The sequence below is a fragment of the Petaurus breviceps genome, unplaced genomic scaffold (assembly GCF_028583685.1).
Source record: "Petaurus breviceps papuanus isolate PSGF00001 unplaced genomic scaffold, PetGlider_PUasm1.0 100, whole genome shotgun sequence".
Classification (NCBI taxonomy): Eukaryota; Metazoa; Chordata; class Mammalia; order Diprotodontia; family Petauridae; genus Petaurus; species Petaurus breviceps.
In genome coordinates this window covers 19343-37709 of record NW_027185573.1, presented here as the reverse complement: position 1 = coordinate 37709, position 18367 = coordinate 19343, and the positions used below count along the sequence as shown (strand labels likewise).

The window sequence follows — 18367 nt, the reverse complement described above, 5'->3', positions numbered from 1 at the left end:
GTGTCTAAGAACTTGCAGAGGGAGAGTGAGGGAAGGCTTTGGGGTGACGCTTGATTTGAGCCTGGAAGGGAACTAGGGATTTCTTAAGAGGCCAGAGGAGAGGAAAAAGTGGATGCCAGGCATGGGGTACAGCCTGTACAAAGGTACTGAGGGGGGAGAATAAATGTCAGATGATGAGGATAGTTGTGAATGCCAGTTGGCTGACATGGTAGAGTGCATGTAAGGGGTGGGAGTGAGTTAGATGCTGTAATGAGCCAGACGAGATAGTTTAGAAGCAGATTTTAGGGACTTTCAATGGCAGTCAGAGGAGGTGCTTAAATTTGACCCTAGATGTAGATGGCATGAGAGTAACCCTGCGCTCATGTCTCTCCTGATGAAGGGGAACAGGCCCTGGGGAGAGTGGACAGAGTCTGCCCTGTGTCTTCACTGGGTGACTCACTGTCGCTAGTCAAGTTGCCTTAGGTGAGGCCAGGTGGGATTTATGTTCTCACTAAAACCGTTGCCACGAACACCATCCTTTTTATCTCCCTGACATTTGATTGCTGGGTGGTGGTGGTTGTTTTCTGCTGCACAGTTAAAATTAATTTCATGCCCCAGTTCTTCCTGGCATTGGCAATTCCAGAAACATGTGAGTCTTCATTGGATGGCGCTCTTCTGCTGGCCACCCTTCTGCTGAGGCTGTGGTCACTCACGGGGCCAGAGGGAGGGGACCTTGGCACACTTGCTGCTTGTAACTTCTGATCCTGACAGTTGGGTCTCCTGGGAAGGAGTTAGGAGACCCAGGTTTGAATCTGGACTCTGGTTTTTGACATGGTCTTCTTGAGTTGCTCATATTTCCAGAGGATCATGGACTGAGAACAGGAACCAGATTTCACAGATGGGGAAACTGAGCCTTGGAGGTATCATTGGATCACAGACTTAGGGGCTGAAGGGTTAGTCAGTCAGCAAGTCCTTGTTAAAGGCCTGCTATGTCCCAGGTGCTGTGCTAAGGATGCAAGCAAAGGCAGAAGACAGTCTCTGCCCCCCAGGAGCTGGCGGGGAGGGCCCAGGGAGACGTGGTTCTGGAAGATGCCTGGGAGGGATCTTGGCCACGAGCAGCCCCAGCGCCCAGGAAAACCTCCTTTCTGTGTAGGGATGGGCACAGGCCAGGGCCCCCCATCACTCTGGGTCAGCGACTCAGGGCTGCAAGGGCCCCTTGGGGTCGCCCAGAGCAACTTGCTCTTTTGAGAGATGAGGAAACTTAGGCCAGAAGTTTCCTGGAGAAAACCAGGATGTGGGAGAATAAGATCCATGGGAGCCTGGCAGGGGTGGGAGAAACTGAGGCCCAGAGAGATCATCAGTCATGGGACCATTGATCTAGAGTGGGAAGGTACCTCGGAGGTCACCAGGCCCAGCCTCTCTGTTTACAGATGAGGAAACTGAAGCTTGGGTCATTCCCCTATACATGGGGGGGGGGGTCTTGAACCCCTCAACCCAGCACTTCCTGCTCCATCCTCTCTATCTGACACCTGGCACAGGACAGATTCAGTTCCCGGCTCTTCCAGGGGTTGGCTGTGTGAGCTCGGGCATCCTTGTGGCTTTCTGGGGCACTCCCAGTGTCTTCATCTGTGAAATGAGAGGCCCGGCCTGGGCCAGCTCTTCCAGGGAGGGCTGCCTCGGTTCTCAGAACGTCCTCAGGACCCCACCCCCCACCCCGGCCTGGGTGCCCCAGGGGTGGCTGCAGTGAGCAAGGGGGAGGATTAGGGTGGAGGTCAGTCCTCTTTAGGCTAGCCTTGTCTGGGGAGGAAAATGGGAGAGGTTTCCGGGAGCCTCTTTCCTGCTTCCTCCCAAGTTTCCAGCAGAGGGTTAATGGGGCAAAGCTCCTCATTCCTTCCCTCCCAGGCACTGGTCTAGAGCCAGACATTTCTAGAAGAGCCTGGCCTTGTGGATGTAGTTTGCTGAGTCCTGACTAGATGCCGGGTACCTTCCCAAGTGCCCCTGCCCTCCTGGGCTTCCAAAGCTAAAATGCTTTATTGATGCAGGCCATCTCGACATTGTGATTTCTGATTCTGGGCAGTCCCTCAGTCTGCTGGGGAGACCTGAGGGCCTTGAGAGTCTGTAGAGAAGCCAGTGTAAGACCTCTGGCGGACGGCTCAGGCTTCAGAGGCCCGTGTGAGCAGACAGGGCCAGGGAGGGTTAATCATGGATGGCAGAGGAGGAGGGAGAAAGTGCCAGTGGGGGTGGTAGCTGCCAGGCCAGGGGTAAGGAGCTCATCTGACACCTCCAGCTCCTAATTAAAAGGGAAAATGTAGTCTATTATCAACTCATTAACTGTGTCCCTGGGACCAGCAATCTAGGCAAAAATTCTTGCTTCCTGCTGGATAATCAAATTAGGGTCCCTGGGGGGATCCGAGGGGTGAGGAGGAGCGAGGCTGGTTAATGAGGTGAATGCAGTGGTGGGACGGGAACCCGGAGAGCCCCGGAGATGTGGGGGAAGAGAGCGGCTCCCCGTCCCCTCAGGGTCCTCCCATCACTTCAGGCTCTGGTGGGGCTCCTGATGCCGGTGTGGGGGCCCATCCCAGAGAGATTTCTGCTCTCAGGGCTAGAAGGCACCAAAGTCAGCCCCCCGAAGACGAGTCCTCAGCAAAAAAGCATCTGACTTTTAGTCATATCTTTTGTTTTTAACATTATCATCATTTCTGAATGTATCCCACTGCCACCCTCCCTTAGTGAACCTTCCCTTGTGACAAATGCTGAAAAGAAAGAAGAAAAGCAGCAGTTCGGGATGACCTGGTGTGATAGCGTATGCTGTATTCTGCACCCCTCACCCCTCACCTCTGCAGACAAAGGCAGGGGCAGCTCTTTTTTTAGACCGAGTTTTTTGGGGAAGTGTTTTTTATTTAAATGGATTTTTCTTGGTAGCTGCTGTTTTTGCCTCCCTCATTTTCAAACAGAAAGGGAAGTCTCCCCTCTTCGTGGAGAGGGAATCTTTAAGCAGTTGGATCTGGGTAATGTAGGATCCTGGGGTGGGAGCCCGGGGACCCTCCTCAGCTTGGATGCGTGGGGGCTGTCAGTCAGGAGAAGCTGCCCAGCGGTTACACATGGGGGCAAGAAGCGAAGCACAGGTCTTTGTCAGGTGTGCTAGCCCGGGCAGAGGGGCATCATGGGAGAGCCAGGGCGAGGCTAATGGAGGCAGGCATTCTCAGAGCCCTGTAAAGTCCACAGGACACTTTCCATAGGATTTCACTTGGTCCTTACAGAAGCACATTCTACCCCTTATACAGACAAGCAAACTAAGGTTCAGAGAGGGTGAGTCACTCTCCCACAGGTCACGCTGTAAGGGTTTGAGCAGGATTTGAACCCAGAGTTCCCTGGCTCCAAGCATGAGCTCCCCTCCTGTTCCTTCTCCCATCGCTTCCTCTCTTCTCCCTACCCCTGTCTTTCCTCCTTTTTTCTCCCTCTGCCTCTTCACCTCCATTCTTCCATCGGTCCTTGTTTCCTTCCACCATCCAGATCATCACTCCTCTGATTTAAACCTGGACTGGCCCCTGCTGGCTCAGTGCTGGCTGGTGCACCCGCCCTGTCATTATCTCTCTCCCCCTCCCTCCCTCCCTCTTCTCTTTCCCTCTCTCCCCTCCCTCTCTCCCCCTCCCTCCTTCTCCCTCTCTTCTCTCTCTCCCCCTCTTCTCTCTCTCTCTTTCTGCTCTCCCCCTCTTGTCTCTCTCTTTCTCCTCTCTCTCTCCCTCTCTTCCTCTGTCTGTCTGTCTCTCTCCCTCTCTCCCCTCTCTCTCTTTCCCTCTCTCCTCTCTCTATCTCTCTCTCCTCTCTCTCCCTCTCTTCCTCTCTCCTCTCTCTTCCTCCCCCTCTTCCTCTGTCTCTCTCCCTCTTTCCTCTCTTTCCCTTTCTCCTCTCTATCTCTCTCTCCTCTCTCTCTCCCTCTCTTCCTCTCTCTTCCTCTCTCCTCTCTCTCTCCCCCTCTTCTCTCTCTGCTCTCTCCCTCCCTCCCTCTCTTCTTCTCTCCTCTCTCTCCCTCCCTCTCTTCCTCTCTCTCTCTGTCTGTCTCTCTGTCTCTCCCTCCCTCTCTCCTCTCTCTCTCCCTCTCTCTCTCTCTCCCTCCCTCCCTCCCTCCCTCTCTCCCCTCTCTGCCTGGGCTTTTTCTCTTTTCCCAGCCCAGGGACTGTCGGTTTGTTTGCATTATTTCCTCTGCCTCCTCCCGCCTTTACTTGCTGTCCTCCTGCTCCCTGGCATTGCTGTGCCCTGTGGCATCAGCAGCACCAGTGATGCCGGCCGGCTCCTGGAGGAGGATTGTTGTCAGTTTTTCAGTTACACATAATGCTGTTCTATATATCTTTGGACAAATAGTTCCTTTCTTCTCCTGGACAGTGACAGTCTTTGGGCACATTGCCAAGGCTGGTGTCATTGGGTCAAAGGAGACGTGAGGATAAGCTCCCTGACCCTTGGAGATGCCCTGCAGTGGGTGGGGGGGGGGGCTCCTCCACAGCAGAGGCCATTGCTCCCTTGTGCTCCCTCTGGCCGGTGGCCTGGCTCCTTCCTTGTCTTGGTGAGGCCCCCAAGGCTACGGCGGGGGCTGCTTTGTCCCCACCTGCCCTGACCTGAAGGTCTCTGCTAGCATGAGCAGAGGCCCAAGCCCAGGCCGGCAGGGCAGCCCGGTGAGGCCGGGTGAAGAAGGGAGGCAGCCTTCCGGCCTTCCTGCCCGTCCCCTTCCCTTTCTGCCTCCAGCTAAGTGCAGCCTGGACTGCCAGGTGATCTTGTCTCCTCCTTGGCCTGCACCTGGAGGTCAAGTTGTGCTGTTTGTAGTTGTTTGTTAACCGCTTTCTGGTTTCACGACCCGAGGGGTCACCCCCGGCTGTCCACAAGCCCAGGCCGGCCCAGCTGGAGGCACTGCCCTGCTCCCTGTGACCACCAGGGTAGGCTCCAGGCTCCTTGTGGGGCCTCCTGAGGCCCTCACAATGAGCCTTCAGCCCACTTTTGGGGCCTTCTTGCCTCTGATTCTCCTTCATGCTCTCTAGATCTGCCACACCAGCTGTGGCACTTCCTGTTTGCAGCGCACAGCATTCCCGTCTCTAGCCGCCATACCTTTGCCCGGGCTGTGCCCTCCCTCTGCCTCCCAGAGGCCCTGGCTCTCTTCAGGGCTACCCTGACATTCATCTTCTTGTGGGAGGATCCTCCTCCCAGACCTGAGCCCCACGCCTGGCACACAGTCTGTATTTAATAAGTGCTTAGTCTGGCACACAGCATTTAATAAATGCTTGTGTTCCTGGCTCTGTCCCTGTTCCCCGGCATTCCTTGGGGTCTTCCTTGGCCTTCGTGTCTCTGTGTCCAGGTCTACCCTGGGAGGCACAAGCTCCTGGGGCCTGGGGCCTCCTCCATCTTGTCTCGGGGTCTCCAGGACCTCCCCCGTAGGAGGCGCGGGCAGTGAAGAGGAAGTGCCAGCTGCTGAATCAAACCTGGCGTTTTCTCTCTTCGCAGAAACCAAGCAATGCGGAAGAAGCTCATTCTGTACTTCAAGAGGAGAAACCACGCGCGGAAGCAGTGGGTGAGTGTGGCCCCTCCCCCCATTCTCCCTGGCTGCTCTGCCCAGGGCATCAAGCCACCCTGTGCCCGGCTGGCATCCAGCTGCTTCTGCCCACGGTGGGGTCCTGCCTGAACTGGGGACCTCTGGTCTGGGGGGTGGTAAGGGAGTGGGAGAGATGGAGGAGAGAGAGAGAGACAGAGAGAGAGAGAGAGGAGGGAGGGAGAGAGGAGAGAGGGAGGAGAGAGAGAGGGAGGAAGGAGGGAGAGAGAGAGAGAGAGGAGGGAAGGAGAGAGAGAGGGATAGAGAGGGAGGAGAGAGAGAGAGGAAGGAGGGAAGGAAAGAGAGAGAGAGGGAGAGGGAGGGAGAGAGGAGAGGAGAGAGAAGGGGACAGGATGGGGGCAGTGAGGCCAGCAGCTGTGTATCAATAGATCCTGAGTGGGGGGCAAAGGTGGCTTATCATGCCTCTTGACTGAGGGCCCGAGCACCGAGGCACCTTTTCCTGCAGTCCTGTGGGAGTGTCTAAAGCTGCTGCTAAATCAAGGCCTCGGGTGGTGGTGCTGCAGACTGGGCCTCGGCACTGGCCAGAAGCCCTGGCGGGCATGTTTGGGGAGGTTGGGGGTGCAGCAGAGCCTGACCTCCTGCATTTGTGCGGGGGCTTCCTGGCACCAGCAGGTTTTTGGCCTGCTTGCACCTGAGGCCTGGGCTGGATGGAGCCCTGAGTGTGGGGTGGCATTCCTGTGTCCGTACGTTCAACTGGAAAGTCGGGGAGCAGCCATTTTGGGGTTTCAGGGTTTGCTGGGTTCAGTATCTTTTTTACAAAGTGTTTTGCTGATGTTTCGTGATATGTTTCTCCATCTGTAGACTCCCTGCCCTGCCCTGGTAGGTGACCGTGTCCTGTAGCATGTCTGGCCTTCCCTCCCTGCAGCCCCCCACATCTGCTCTGAGAGGGGAGACACTTCCTCCTGTCTTGGGCATCCTGGTCTAGTTACCTGCCCCCCCGTTCCAGACAGTTTCCCCGTTTTTCTCTGATGCCCTCACATCTATCCGTCCTGCACTGTTCCAGGCACCCTGACTGCTCAGGCTGGGGACCAGTGTCGGGCAGGGCTCGTCCCATCCCTCCTGATCCCTTCGGGGTGGCCCTGGGAAGTTCTGGGTGGGGGCCAGGGGGCGTCCTTAGCTCAGACAGATGGACCACCCTCGTGGTCACTGGGGGCCAGGAGAGGTTTAAGGGGTTTGCCCAGAATTGTAGCTAGTCAGTGTCTGAGGCGGGATTGGAACTCAGATCTCCTGGACTCCAGGTCCTGCTGACTTTTTAGCCACTGTGCCACCTAGACCCCTGTAGCACCAGAAGAACCCTTGGGGCTCATTGAGTCTGATGCCCTCATTTTCCAGATGGGGAAACCGAGGCTCAGAGAGTAGGCCTGAGATTTGAACCCAAGTCTTGAGGCTCCTTGTGTTAGGTGCTGCCAAGTGCCCATGCCCAGCACCCAGCTCCTGCCTCTCAGCTGCCCTCTGGGCGACCCTTCTGAGTTCTTTGGAGCCCCTGACTCACAGTGCTGCAGCAGGCCTGGGGGCTTCATCTGCTGTTCCCTCGTATTAGCGCATTTGATTTGGGCGGGGACCCCAGGGGTGACCACTCCGCTTTGTGGATAGGGGAGCTGAGGTTCTTGCCCCCGTCACCCAGCTGGGTGTGCAACCTGTGGGCATGGCTTGGCCTCCGCTGACCTGCCCCCTCCCTGGGCATCCCCTTCTGTGCTTGCCTTGGGGGCAGAGCAAGGGGCAGTTTGTGCAGCTCTGTGGATGGTCAGTGGCCTTCCTTAAAAGAGAACACCCTCCCCTCCCTCCGGGAGCACCAGCCCTGTGGCTGAGCTCTGGGAAGGAGCCTGTGGCCGGTGCCCGGAGGCCACACTGCATGGTCTTTGACCCGATTTCTCAGCCTTGCTGCTGGCCTGACTTCCTGCCCTGTGCCCGATTTTGTTTTGTTTCTTTCACTTGTTTTCTCACACTTCTGGGCCCTTTTATATAGTCCGTTATAATCACTCTCACACACACATTATTGCATTGTGTTCAAGGCAGGTAGGTAGGGCGTAAGGCTTGGAGTCAGAAAATTGTTCAGTCGTGTCCAGTGCTTTGTGACCCCATGTGGGGTTTTATTGGCAGAGATACTGGAAGGGTTTTCCATTTCCTTCTCCAGCCCATTTTCCAGATGAGAAAACTGAGGCAAGCAGGGTGAAGTGACTTGCCTAGGGTCACACAGCTAGTAAGCATCTGAGGTCAGATTGGAACTCACAAAGATGACTGTTCTGTCTCTAGGCCTCCTAATCTGTCCCTGTGTCATGTCACTAACTTTCCCTAAGCCAAACCTAGTTAGGATGACCTGAGTCAAATCCAGCCTTCATTTCATGGATTGGAAAACTGAGTCCCAGTAGGGGGAAGGGCTTCAGGGTCCCAGGGGTCTTGTGTAGGGTTCTTTCTCCCATTCTGCTCCTTCCAGTGTCCCAGCTCACCCCCCACGGTTCTGTGTGTCCTTGGGCCTCAGGCTGCCTTCACTGTGAGGGTGGAGCCCAGGACAGGCGGTCCCCCTCTGGCTTTGAGTCTGGGACCCGAGGGGCTCCGCTCCCTGCTTTGGCAGACCAGCTGGCCCCTGGCCCAGCCAGCCGCTGTAGAGAAGGGAGCTTTGGGGGACTTCTGAGCCGCCAGAGGCTAAACGAATGCAGTGTGGAGGGAAGCAGATTCTCCTCAGTCTCTGGCTGTTTTCCCTTGTTTCCTTCCAGAGTGCGGTGAGGGCTTCTAGGGGAAGGGGACAGATCCCAGCCCTTGTGTCTGGTGGCCTTGACTGGGAAAGTCAGGAGGACCGGGGTGCAGGTGCCCCAGCCTGGGACCTGGGCTCACTTTGGGCCTCTTTTGGGGGGATAGCTGCTCTGGGGAAGTCCGACTAGAATCTAGTAGCTAGATAGTCATTGAATGTTAGAGACAGGTGGGGTCCATACAGTCTGGCCACACGAGACCACCGAGGCCCAGAAGGGACATGTCGCTCGTGCTGAGTCCCGCAGGCAGAAGTCTGTTGAATGTCTCCTCACGTCACAGGCTGCCCCCTCCCCAGTTTTCATATCGCTCTCCTTCCTGATGCTGCAGTCGGGCCCAAATGTGCCTCCACAGGCCCTCTGCCTCCCACTGCCAGGCCGCTGCCCTGGCTGCCCCTTCAGCCCTTCCTCCTCATCTCCCCCTCAGGGGAGATTCTGCTGGGCCTTCCTCTGCCAGGGGAACTTGGTGTCATCTGTAATTCTTTCGCTGTTTTTGCTGTATTTTTGCATGGACCTACTGTCCTCCTTGTCCCAGCAGAAGGGAGCCTCTGCGAATAAGATTGCTTCATTCTTTGTGCTTGGGTCCTCAGCCCCTAGAGCAGGGTCTGGCAAACAGTGGGTGCTTAATAAAGGCTTGTTTATTGATTTACAGGTAATAAGCACCACAGGTAGCAGTTTTTTTTTGCTCATAAGACTATTCAGAGGTTGATTTTTTTTTCCCTTGCGTAAGTCAATGAATAGAAAATTGGCTGGGAAAGCACAGGACTGCTGAATCCCCATAGGAAGCCGTCAGGATTTGGACCTGACTGTCCTGTAGCACGCTGCGGTGGAAGGCCAGTGCTGGGAAGGGACCTTACAGGCCAGGAGGCCTCTGTTTATTTATAGCTGGAGAAACTGAGGCCGAGCGCCAGAGGGCAGGAAGGCTGCCTTTGACGCTGGGCCTGGGCTGCCCGTGCACAGGGAGGGCATGGGCGCTAGCGGCCCTCCGACCTCTCCACCAGGGCAGGACAAGGCCCCCCCCCCTCCCCCGCACTCCTCAGTGCTGACACAGCTTCCCTGCCGAGCTGGGCACCCACAGGGAGGGAGCTAGAGTCAGGGCTAGGCTGGGGGGTCACATCTCCAGGGGAGCCCGTGTGCTGCATGGAGGGACGGGCCGGAGCCCAGAGGCCTGCTGCACTGCCTCCGGCTGCCGCCAGAGGGTGGCAGACACCCCGGGATGCTGGCTGGCTGGCAGCTGCTCCATGGTGACTGACGACACCCCTGGGGGAGGGGTAGGGGCAGTGCTGCTTGCTCAGAGTCTTAGGGTCTTGGATTCAGAGTTGGGAGGAACTCCAGATTAGGAAACCAAGGCAGGCTAATGATGCGCCCTGTAGGTAGCCAGTGCCTGAGGTGGGATTCGAACCCAGGTCTCCCTGACCCCAAGTCAGATGTTTTGGGTGTTGCACCTGCAAGCCTGTCCCTAAGGTATTTTTGTTGGGGGGGTGTCATGGGGCGGCTTGATATAGCAGAGAGAATGCTGCATTTGAAGTCAGGGGACTCGGGTTGAGTCTCTGCCCTGCTCCTTAGGGTCCTAGCTTGGGTGCTTGGCATCCAGCGCCCTTCATTTTACAGACTGAGAAACTGAGGCCCTGAATGTCAGAGCCAGAGTTTCATGGGCTTGTTCAGGGGCCCCCAGAGGCCATCTCCTCCAGCCCCTCACTGCATGAGGAAGGCATAGCTGGAGCCCTGTGCCCCTCTGGCCACAAGCCTCCCAGGCCTCCTCCCCCCTTCTCTGCCTGGCCCCTTCCCAGGAGCTCCTTGAGCAGACACCGCAGGGGGCCCATGCCCGGAGGAGCCGCCCCACACTGAGCACTTAATTCCAGGGGAGATAGAAGAGGAAGCGATTCTGCTGACTGACCGGGGGCTCCCTTCTCCCCTTTCTCCCAGGAACCGCTGGGCGGTACCCAGGGATTTCCCCTGGTGTGGAAGGGGTACAGATGCAGATCAGCTTCGCTCTAGCTGGAGTGCTGTGCAGGGAGGATCCTGGGCAGACTGGAGCTCTAGAAGAAAAGTCCCTTGAGGTCCTGGATGCTGGTGCTGCACACACTGTGTCTCTCATGCCTAGCACACAGTAGGCGCTTAGTGCACATTGTATCTTGTGCCCAGCACACAGTAGGCACTTGGTGCACAGTGTGTCTTGTCCCTAGCACACAGTAGGTGCTCAGCACACATTTGTGTCTCATGCCCAGCACACATTAGGTGCTTGGTGCACAGTGTGTCTCTCATGCCAGCACACAGTAGGTGCTTGGCACACATTGTGTGTCATGCACAGCACACAGTAAGCACTTGGTGCACCGTGTGTGTCGTGCCTAGCACACAGTAGGTGCTTGGTGGGAAACCCGGGTCATCAGCCTGTTCACAGTCTCCAGGGTCTGGCTTGGGAAGGGGGAAACACAGCATCATCAGTTTAAAACTGGAAGGAACCTTCCATGTTTCCCGTTTTACTGAGGTGGAAACCAAGGTGAGCTCATTTCCCCACAGAGGTTCAGTGCCTTTCCCCAGGTCACATGGGTAGTACTGAGCTGGGTTAAAACTCGAACCCAAGTCTTGTGCCACCCCCCACCCCCACCCCCATCCACTGCTCTTTCCAGCCATTACCTACCTTCTGTAGTGGTGGTATGAATAGTGAGCAGAAAACTTGGACTGAGTCAGAAGGGCCCTGGATTCAAATCCTGCCTCTGACAGTTATTCATTTTGAGACCTTTCCTTGCTTTGTAACCTTGATTTTCTCCTCTGTAAAACGGGGACATTAGCAGCATCTGCTTCACAGGGTCATCATGAGGCTCAAATGAGAATGGAGGCAAAATGTTCCGTGTTACATAGATGTCAGGCGTTATTTATATCCCTCGTCCATCTCTGTGCCGTTTTAGGGAAATGCTGAAAGTGGCCCTCTTGGTGCCCCTTCCGGTCCTCAGTGTCCAGGGTCGGGTGGCTGGGCCACCGGTTGCTCCCCACGCTGTCTGGAGGGCCCACCCTCTGTCTGCTGAGATATGGGGTGACTTGGGGGCAGCTTGGAGCTGCATAGTGTTTTATTTTGAGCATCTGAGCCCTGAAAGGAGGAAAACATGACTCAGATCCCTAGAAGACTTGGGTAAGAGACGCCCAGAGGTCACCCTCACCCCTGTGAGTCATTCTCAAATGGACAGATGGCTGGGTTGGGGGGCACATGGTGGCACTTCCTGGACAACCCTCGGGGTCCAGAGGGAGGGGACTGGCTGAAGGGCAGGGCTTGGGTCTAGGCCATCTCAGGGAGCCTTGTCTTCCTTGTCCTCATTGGGCAGACCCGGGACCTGCTTCCCAGCATGGGGCCCCAGCCGACCAGGAGCAGAGCAGGTTTCCTTCACCCCCACTTCTCTCTCCTCCCTTGTCTGGAAGGGCTGATCTGTTCAGGCCTGCCTTCCATACCCCTCCTTTTTTCCTCAGGGGATACCAGGGCCCAGAGATACAGGTTTGCCTTCCCTCCCCCTGGCTTTGGGGTTTTTCTTTTTCTGCCCCCCTGGGTTTCAGAACTTTCCTTCCTCTTCCTTTCTGGGCCACTGGCTCCACCCCCCAAGGGAAAGTCCCAAGAACCAGGAACCACAAGATTTTCAGAGGAAGAGAGAGCGTTCTGTTACATTGGGTTAGTCATTCATCTGCTGAGTGATGCCCAGTTTCTCAGCTCTTTCTGATCAGGCTCCAAGTAACCTCTTCCTGCCCTTGGGGACTCGGCAGGAGACTCATTTCCGTAGCATGAATCATTTTCTCATGTAGATTCAGGCAGGTGTTAGGCCAGTGTCTCCTTGGGGGGGAGGGAGCCCACCCTCCCTCCATCAGGATGTCACCACCTTTCTCCTTTATCACATTAGCGGCTTCCCGTCTCATCAGACTGGTCTTCTTGGGGCCTTGGGTCCCCTCTTCCCTCAGACCAGAGGCTCCCCGGGGAGAAGCACCAGCTTTGGAGGTGAAACACTCCTAGTTTGACTCTGACATTTTCTCTGGGCCTCCTGTCTCAGCCTCAGGCCCCCTCTCTGTAAGATGTGGGTGATAATACTTGAAATACTTAAGCGGCCTGTGGTAAGGATTGGATAGGAGCCTGTGTTGGGAGTGCTTTGTAAACCTTCGATCATTATAATAGGTAATAGCCCCACAAAGACTGCATGGTACACTGTAGGCACCTTAAATGCAGGGATGTGTGTAGCGAATTGGGGGGCAGCCACCCCAATCAGTACTGTGCTCCTAGTCTGTGGTATGAGGGAACCAGAGGGTCCTGAGTCAGATCCCTGAGTGACCCTGGGCACGTTGGGCCTCAGTTTCCTCATCTGTCAGTCCGTAGGCCAAGTGGACAAAGCCAGTATACTCTGACTATGTATGCTCGTAAGGGGAGTTTTGTTGTTGCTTTCTCAAGGTGTGGAGGGGTGGAGGGTTTGGGTGGTAAGAGACAGACCTTCACTTGAAAATAAAATAAAAGTTAACTTTCAAGTGAAAAAGAAAATAGAGCTTGGCCCCTGGGTTGGAGGGCCCATCTTCCTCCTCTGTAAGATGAGCTGCTTGGACCACATGACCTCAGGGGCTCTTTGAACCCAGATCTGTGAACACCAACTCTCTCAAATCAGAAGCATTTCTTAAATACCTACTCTGTGTCCACACCTGTGCCAGGTCCTGGGGATGCAAAGAAAGACAAAGCTAAGTCCCCTAAGAGGAGAGAGCGTGGGAGCCGTGGGAGCTGCCATGGACGGGCCAGATAGAGCCGACACTTTGGGGAGGACCCATGGGGCAGGCCTCGGCTCCCTATGGATCCCCACTTTTCTCAGAAAGAACGAACAGACTGTTAAGCATTTGCCCAGGGCTAAGCGATGTGCTCAGGCTCCCCCAATTCCTCCTTTAGGATTTAGGAGTTGTGCTAATGATCTCTTCTGCCCCATAGGCTGGAGAAGTGGGAGCTTCCCTTCTTGGAGGTCTGGAGGCTGAGGCAGGCTGGTGGTTCTAGTGGGGAGTGGTGTGTTTGGTGTGTGGGGTGGACCAGACATGGGAGGGGGTCCCTTCTGACTTGGGGTCTCTGGGATAGCAGCCACACAGGCTGAGAGCTCAAAGCAGGGCCTTTACATGCAGCATGGCTGGACAAGGTTGGCTTCCCAGCTGTGAGGAGCCCAGGTTTCTGGTCACACCATCTTGGTAGCACCCTAGGGACACAGGCACCTTCTTGTAAGTTGGTCAGGGGGGTCACACAGATGTGGGGTTATCTGGCCATAAGCTGGACCTGGGCAGGAAAGGCTCTGCTGTCTCTGTTCCCCTCTCTGCTGGGCCGGCTTAGGGAACCCAGACTTTCCCTGGAAGACAGAGGGTCTCTTGAAACCCACAGTAGGCCTGGAACGTGGGAATTGGCACATTTGGAAATATGTGTGTGAGGGGAGGACCTCCCAGATGGTCTTGGCTTGGCTGGCAGACCTCTCTGGGGTGCGGGACAAGGTGGACTGAGCGAGGGAATAAAGCCTGTGCTGGGGATTGGACCGACTGCCACAGGGAGAGGGGCGAGAGTCAGGAGAGGCGGCAGCCAGAATTTCTGCAGCACAGGGGGTTTTCCTAAGTACTCTGCCACCATTTTCTCCTTTGAGTCTCACAAACAGGCCAACATGCCCTGTCCTCCAAATGCTGTTTCATAGAGAAGTCATAGGAGAAATGTATGTATGTGCATGTGCGTGAGTGTGCAAATGTGTGTGCTCAGATGTGTATGAATGTGCACGAGTGTGAATATGTGTGCAAATGTGAGTGTTAATGTGTATATGTGTGTGTTTGTGAGTGTGCCCGTGTGTTTGTGTGTGTGTGTGTGTGTGTGTGTGTGTGTGTGAGAGAGAGAGAGAGAGAGAGAGAGAGAGAGAGAGAGAGAGAGAGAGGTACAGGGCTATCTAGAGGGTAGCTGGGGTCAGCATTGGCGAGGGCAGCAGGCTGGACGCCCAGGGGTGACTGGGGCCGCCATAGGGCAGCGGGCTGGACTCCTGGGGGGGGGCCGCCATCAGCGAGGGTAGCGGTCTGGATGCCTGGTGGGTGACTGGGGCCGCCATCGGCGAGGGCAGCAGGCTGGACACTTGGGGGGTGACCGGGGCCGCCATCAGCGAGGGCAGCGGGCTGGATGCCTGGGCCCAGGGCCACTTGCTCAGACTCCCCCTCTCTCTCTCTTGCCCCCGGCCCTTCCAGGAACAGAAGTTTTGCCAGCGCTATGACCAGCTGATGGAAGCCTGGGAGAAGAAGGTGGAGCGCATTGAGAACAACCCGCGTCGGCGTGCCAAGGAGAGCAAAGTGCGGGAGTACTATGAGAAGCAGTTCCCAGAGATCCGGAAGCAGCGGGAGCTCCAGGAGCGGATGCAGAGGTGAGCCGAGGGGGGACCTGGAGGGGCTGGGGGGGCCAAGCTTGGGACGGGGAGAGCCTGGAGGGTCCAGAGGCCCTGCCTTGTGTTCATCTGTTCTCAGTTGATCCTGAGCTTTACTTGCTGCTCAGGAGACCAGCTCAGTCAGCACGGGCTTCCTGCTGGGCTCAGAGGGTCATGAATTTAGGACTAGAAGAAATCTTGGGGGCCTCCTGTATAGTCTCCTTATTTCACCCAAGAGGGAAACTGAAGCACGGGAGAGTTAAGTCAGTACCCGCCTGAGACTGGCTTCACTCTTGAGGTCTTTCTGACTCCAAAGGTCCAGCACTGTCTCCTTTTAGCGATGAGGACGGGGAAAGGCCACATAGGTCAGGAGGAAGCAGTGTTTCTTACTCTCTGGGCCTCAGTTTCCCCATCAGTCAGAGGGGGGTCATGATGCCCACCCAAGCTTAGGACTAGGAAGATGGAGGGTCAGGCTGCCTGTGCCATAGAGGCTTCCTCAGTCAGACTGTGGCACTGGCATTGGGCACCCATCACCCTGTTCTTGTGGAAAAGATGGAGAGACTGTCACCTCTTAGAGGGATTGGGAACTGGTCCATGGGCCTCCCTTGTTAGTGGTTTCTTGTCACGTTGGATGGAGGTCTGTAGTGGAGTGCCTTAGGGATCTGTGCTTGGCCCCGTGTATAGTGGGGGGAATAGTCAGCACAGTCAGTATCCATCAGGATCCTAAGAGGCTACCCATGTTTCCCCGATAATAAGACACTGTCTTATTAATTTTTTGGACAGAAAAACACCAGAGGGCTTATTTTAATGAACATTGACAGCAATTTTAATGAACAGGTAAATGTGAACAAAAAAATGTACCTTTATTCAATAATGAATTCAATAAAGAACAGGATGACGCCTCACTGCTGCAGCTCTGATTGGATGCAGCTTGGAGCGTGGCGTGCGTTTCACCCGGGGGGGGGGGGATGGTGCATACAGAGGGTACCGTAATGTAGCGTGTCGCGCAGGGGATCACCTTCACTACAGTAGCAATCTCAATAGGGCTTATTTTCGGGGGAGGGCTTATTTTAGAGGAATCTTACACAGTAAGGGGAGGGTTTATTTTCGGGATAGGTCTTATTGTCGGGGAAACACGGTAATGAGAAATTGGACTCACTCTATCTAGTAAGATGAAATCCTGGAGAGATAAATGTAAAGTCTTACACGTAGTCACACATGTACAAATAAAATCAGTTTCACATGGACAAGATGGGGGAGACCTGCTTACATAACTGTCTGAAAAAGAGCTGAGGGCCTTAGTGGACTTTGAGTTCAGTAAGGGTTAGCAGTGCGATGTCACAGCCCAAAGACTAATGCCTCTTTGGGCCAAGAGGCCTCTGAGCTGCCAGGGATAAGGAGGAGATGGATGGTCCTGTTGGCTTCAGTGCTGGTCAGGTGACACCTGGAGCATCATGCTTAATTCTGGACACTGCTTTACAGGGAGGGCCTCCAGAGGGGCCTTGGGATGTCCAGGGGCATTGAGGACTGGTTGAAGAAACTGGGACTTTTAGTCCTGGAGAGGGGATGGCTGTGGGGGAGGGACGTGCTGGTTGCCTTGTCGGAGAGAGGGCAGGTAGGCTTGCCTCGCTTTGAGTAAACAAATGTTACCAAGAGGTGAGTTTAGGCCTGATGTCTGGACAGTTCAGGTTTCCCACAAGGGGGATGGGCCACTGGTTTGCTGGTTCCCTGGCTCGTCCTTTGCCTTAACTGTGGCTTTGGAAAGTGCCATCCTCTGCAGGCCACCTCCCCTCTCCCCCTGCCAGGCTCTCTCCCTCTCTGGTCACAGCCACCCTTCCCTGTGGAGGAAGTTGTGGGTCTTCTCCAGCCACCATGCAGACAGGAGGGTGGATAAAACGTCTGTTCCTCAGTGTGTCCCTGTACGGTTTCCCAGCAGGGTAGGACAGAGGGGCAGTGGCCTGTCCATGTCTGCAGCCCGGAGTGAGCATGAAGTCTCGGAGATCATCGATGGGCTCTCGGAGCAAGAGGTGAGCTGTGGTCTACATCTGTCCTCTCTCCCCTTTCCTTTCTTCTTTTAGCTACTGTTGTCTTGAGTCCAGGGCCCAGCCCTGGAAAATGCTGCTCCATTAGTCAATTCTCCTGGGGCTTGGGGGAGGCGGCTATTCCCCATAGAAAAGCCCTTTGGACAGCCTGTGAGAAGGATGCAGGAAAACCCGAGTGCTTTCTTTGTCCCCAACCTTCATCCACCATCCCTGACCCTGAGCCTGTGGCCCTGGGGACTTCAGGGCAGAGGCACATTCATGAATCACTGTGGGCTAGGCATGGTTCTAGGCACTGTGGCTACCCAGACAAAAAAACGAAGCCTTCTCCACCCCCCAGGACCAGTTACATTCTCCCAGAGCAGGTGTTCTTGACCTAGGACCCAGGGTCCCCAAGGGCTCCAGGGATAGATTTCAGGGGGTCTGTGAACTTGGATGGGAAACTTTATTCAGAATAATTGTTTTCCTTTGTAATCCTAAGTATCTAATTTGTGTAACATAATAATAATAATAATAATAATAATAATAATAATAATACTGCCAAAGAGCATTTACATAGCCCCTTAAAAACATGATTCAGAGAACCCTTCTGCAGGCACCAGCAGATTGCCAGAGGGTCTGGGTTACTCCACAAAACATTCTCTATTGATCCCCTACCATGTGCCAGGCCCTGTGCTAAGCCCCTGGTAACAAAAGCAAGAACAGCACCTGCCCTCAAGGGGCTTCTGTTCTCTCCAAGAGATAATTGGACATAAATAAAACCACTCTGTGCTGTGGTTGCATAGCAAGCATCTGGGCATAGGAGCCATGGAGGAAGCTCAGGCCCCGGCCAGAAGGGAGAGAAGTGGGCCCAGGCCAGGGCCAAGAGGATACCCATGATTCTGCCCTTGGATTTGGGGGTGGCAGAGGATTCTGCCCCAGCACAGCGAGGCTGAGGAGGCTGCAGCCCTCCCAGCCCCTGTGCCGTGTCCAGATGTGCTGGTCCGAAGGCTGGGTGGTTAGGCAGGGGCACTCCATGCTGGCCTGGCTCCTGGGGCTTCGAGGTAGAAGACTGATTGTTTCTCTCTTGAGGGAGATAAGGCAGCATCGTCTTTCCCCTTAATTTATGAGCCTTCCCACAATAAACCTGGCCTGGGCCGGCCCCTAAACCCAGCTCCACATGGGCCAGGCAAGTTTTAGTGTTATTATTCTCCTGCCCTTCCCATCTGAACATCTGTGTCCTCCCTGGTTCCCAGCTCAGCCGCTCCCTCGAGGGGCTGCTCTGCACGTCCCTCCTGGTCCCCCCTCCCAGCCCTTCCCTGTCTCTTTTGGCCTCTGCCTCTGTTTCCCTCCTGGTCCCTTTCTGTCTTTGTCCCTTGTTCAGCCCCTTTCCCTCCCTCGCCTCTTCTTTTCTCTCTCCCCGTCTCCGTCCTGCCTTCCCTTGCCTCTGTCTGAGCCTTCTTCTGTCTCTCTTTCCCTGGTCCCCCCCTTACCTGACTCTCTTTCCCCTTCCCCTGTTCCCCACTTCCTTTCCCTTTGTCTGGGCCCCCTCCCCGGCCTTCTCTGCTTGTCCGCACCCCTCCGGCCCCCTCGGTCTCCTCCTCCCCGGCCTTGTCTGCTTGTCCGCACCCCTCCGGCCCCCTCGGT

The 18367-nt window shown here is 55.5% G+C and overlaps 1 protein-coding gene across 4 annotated transcripts in view; it reads left to right on the top strand.

Moving 5' to 3' along the window:
• Positions 1-18367, top strand: part of LOC138141635 (nuclear receptor corepressor 2-like) — a 219162-nt gene that overhangs the window by 189438 nt on the left and 11357 nt on the right. For 3 of the 4 annotated variants that reach the window (XM_069089876.1, XM_069096477.1, XM_069083217.1), the window contains exons 9-11: positions 5470-5536; positions 14530-14702; positions 16636-16729. In XM_069089876.1, coding sequence (XP_068945977.1) covers positions 5470-5536; positions 14530-14702; positions 16636-16729 — 334 coding nt within the window. The remainder of the gene's footprint in view (positions 1-5469; positions 5537-14529; positions 14703-16635; positions 16730-18367) is intronic. The other variant, XM_069102584.1, reaches the window with a different exon arrangement.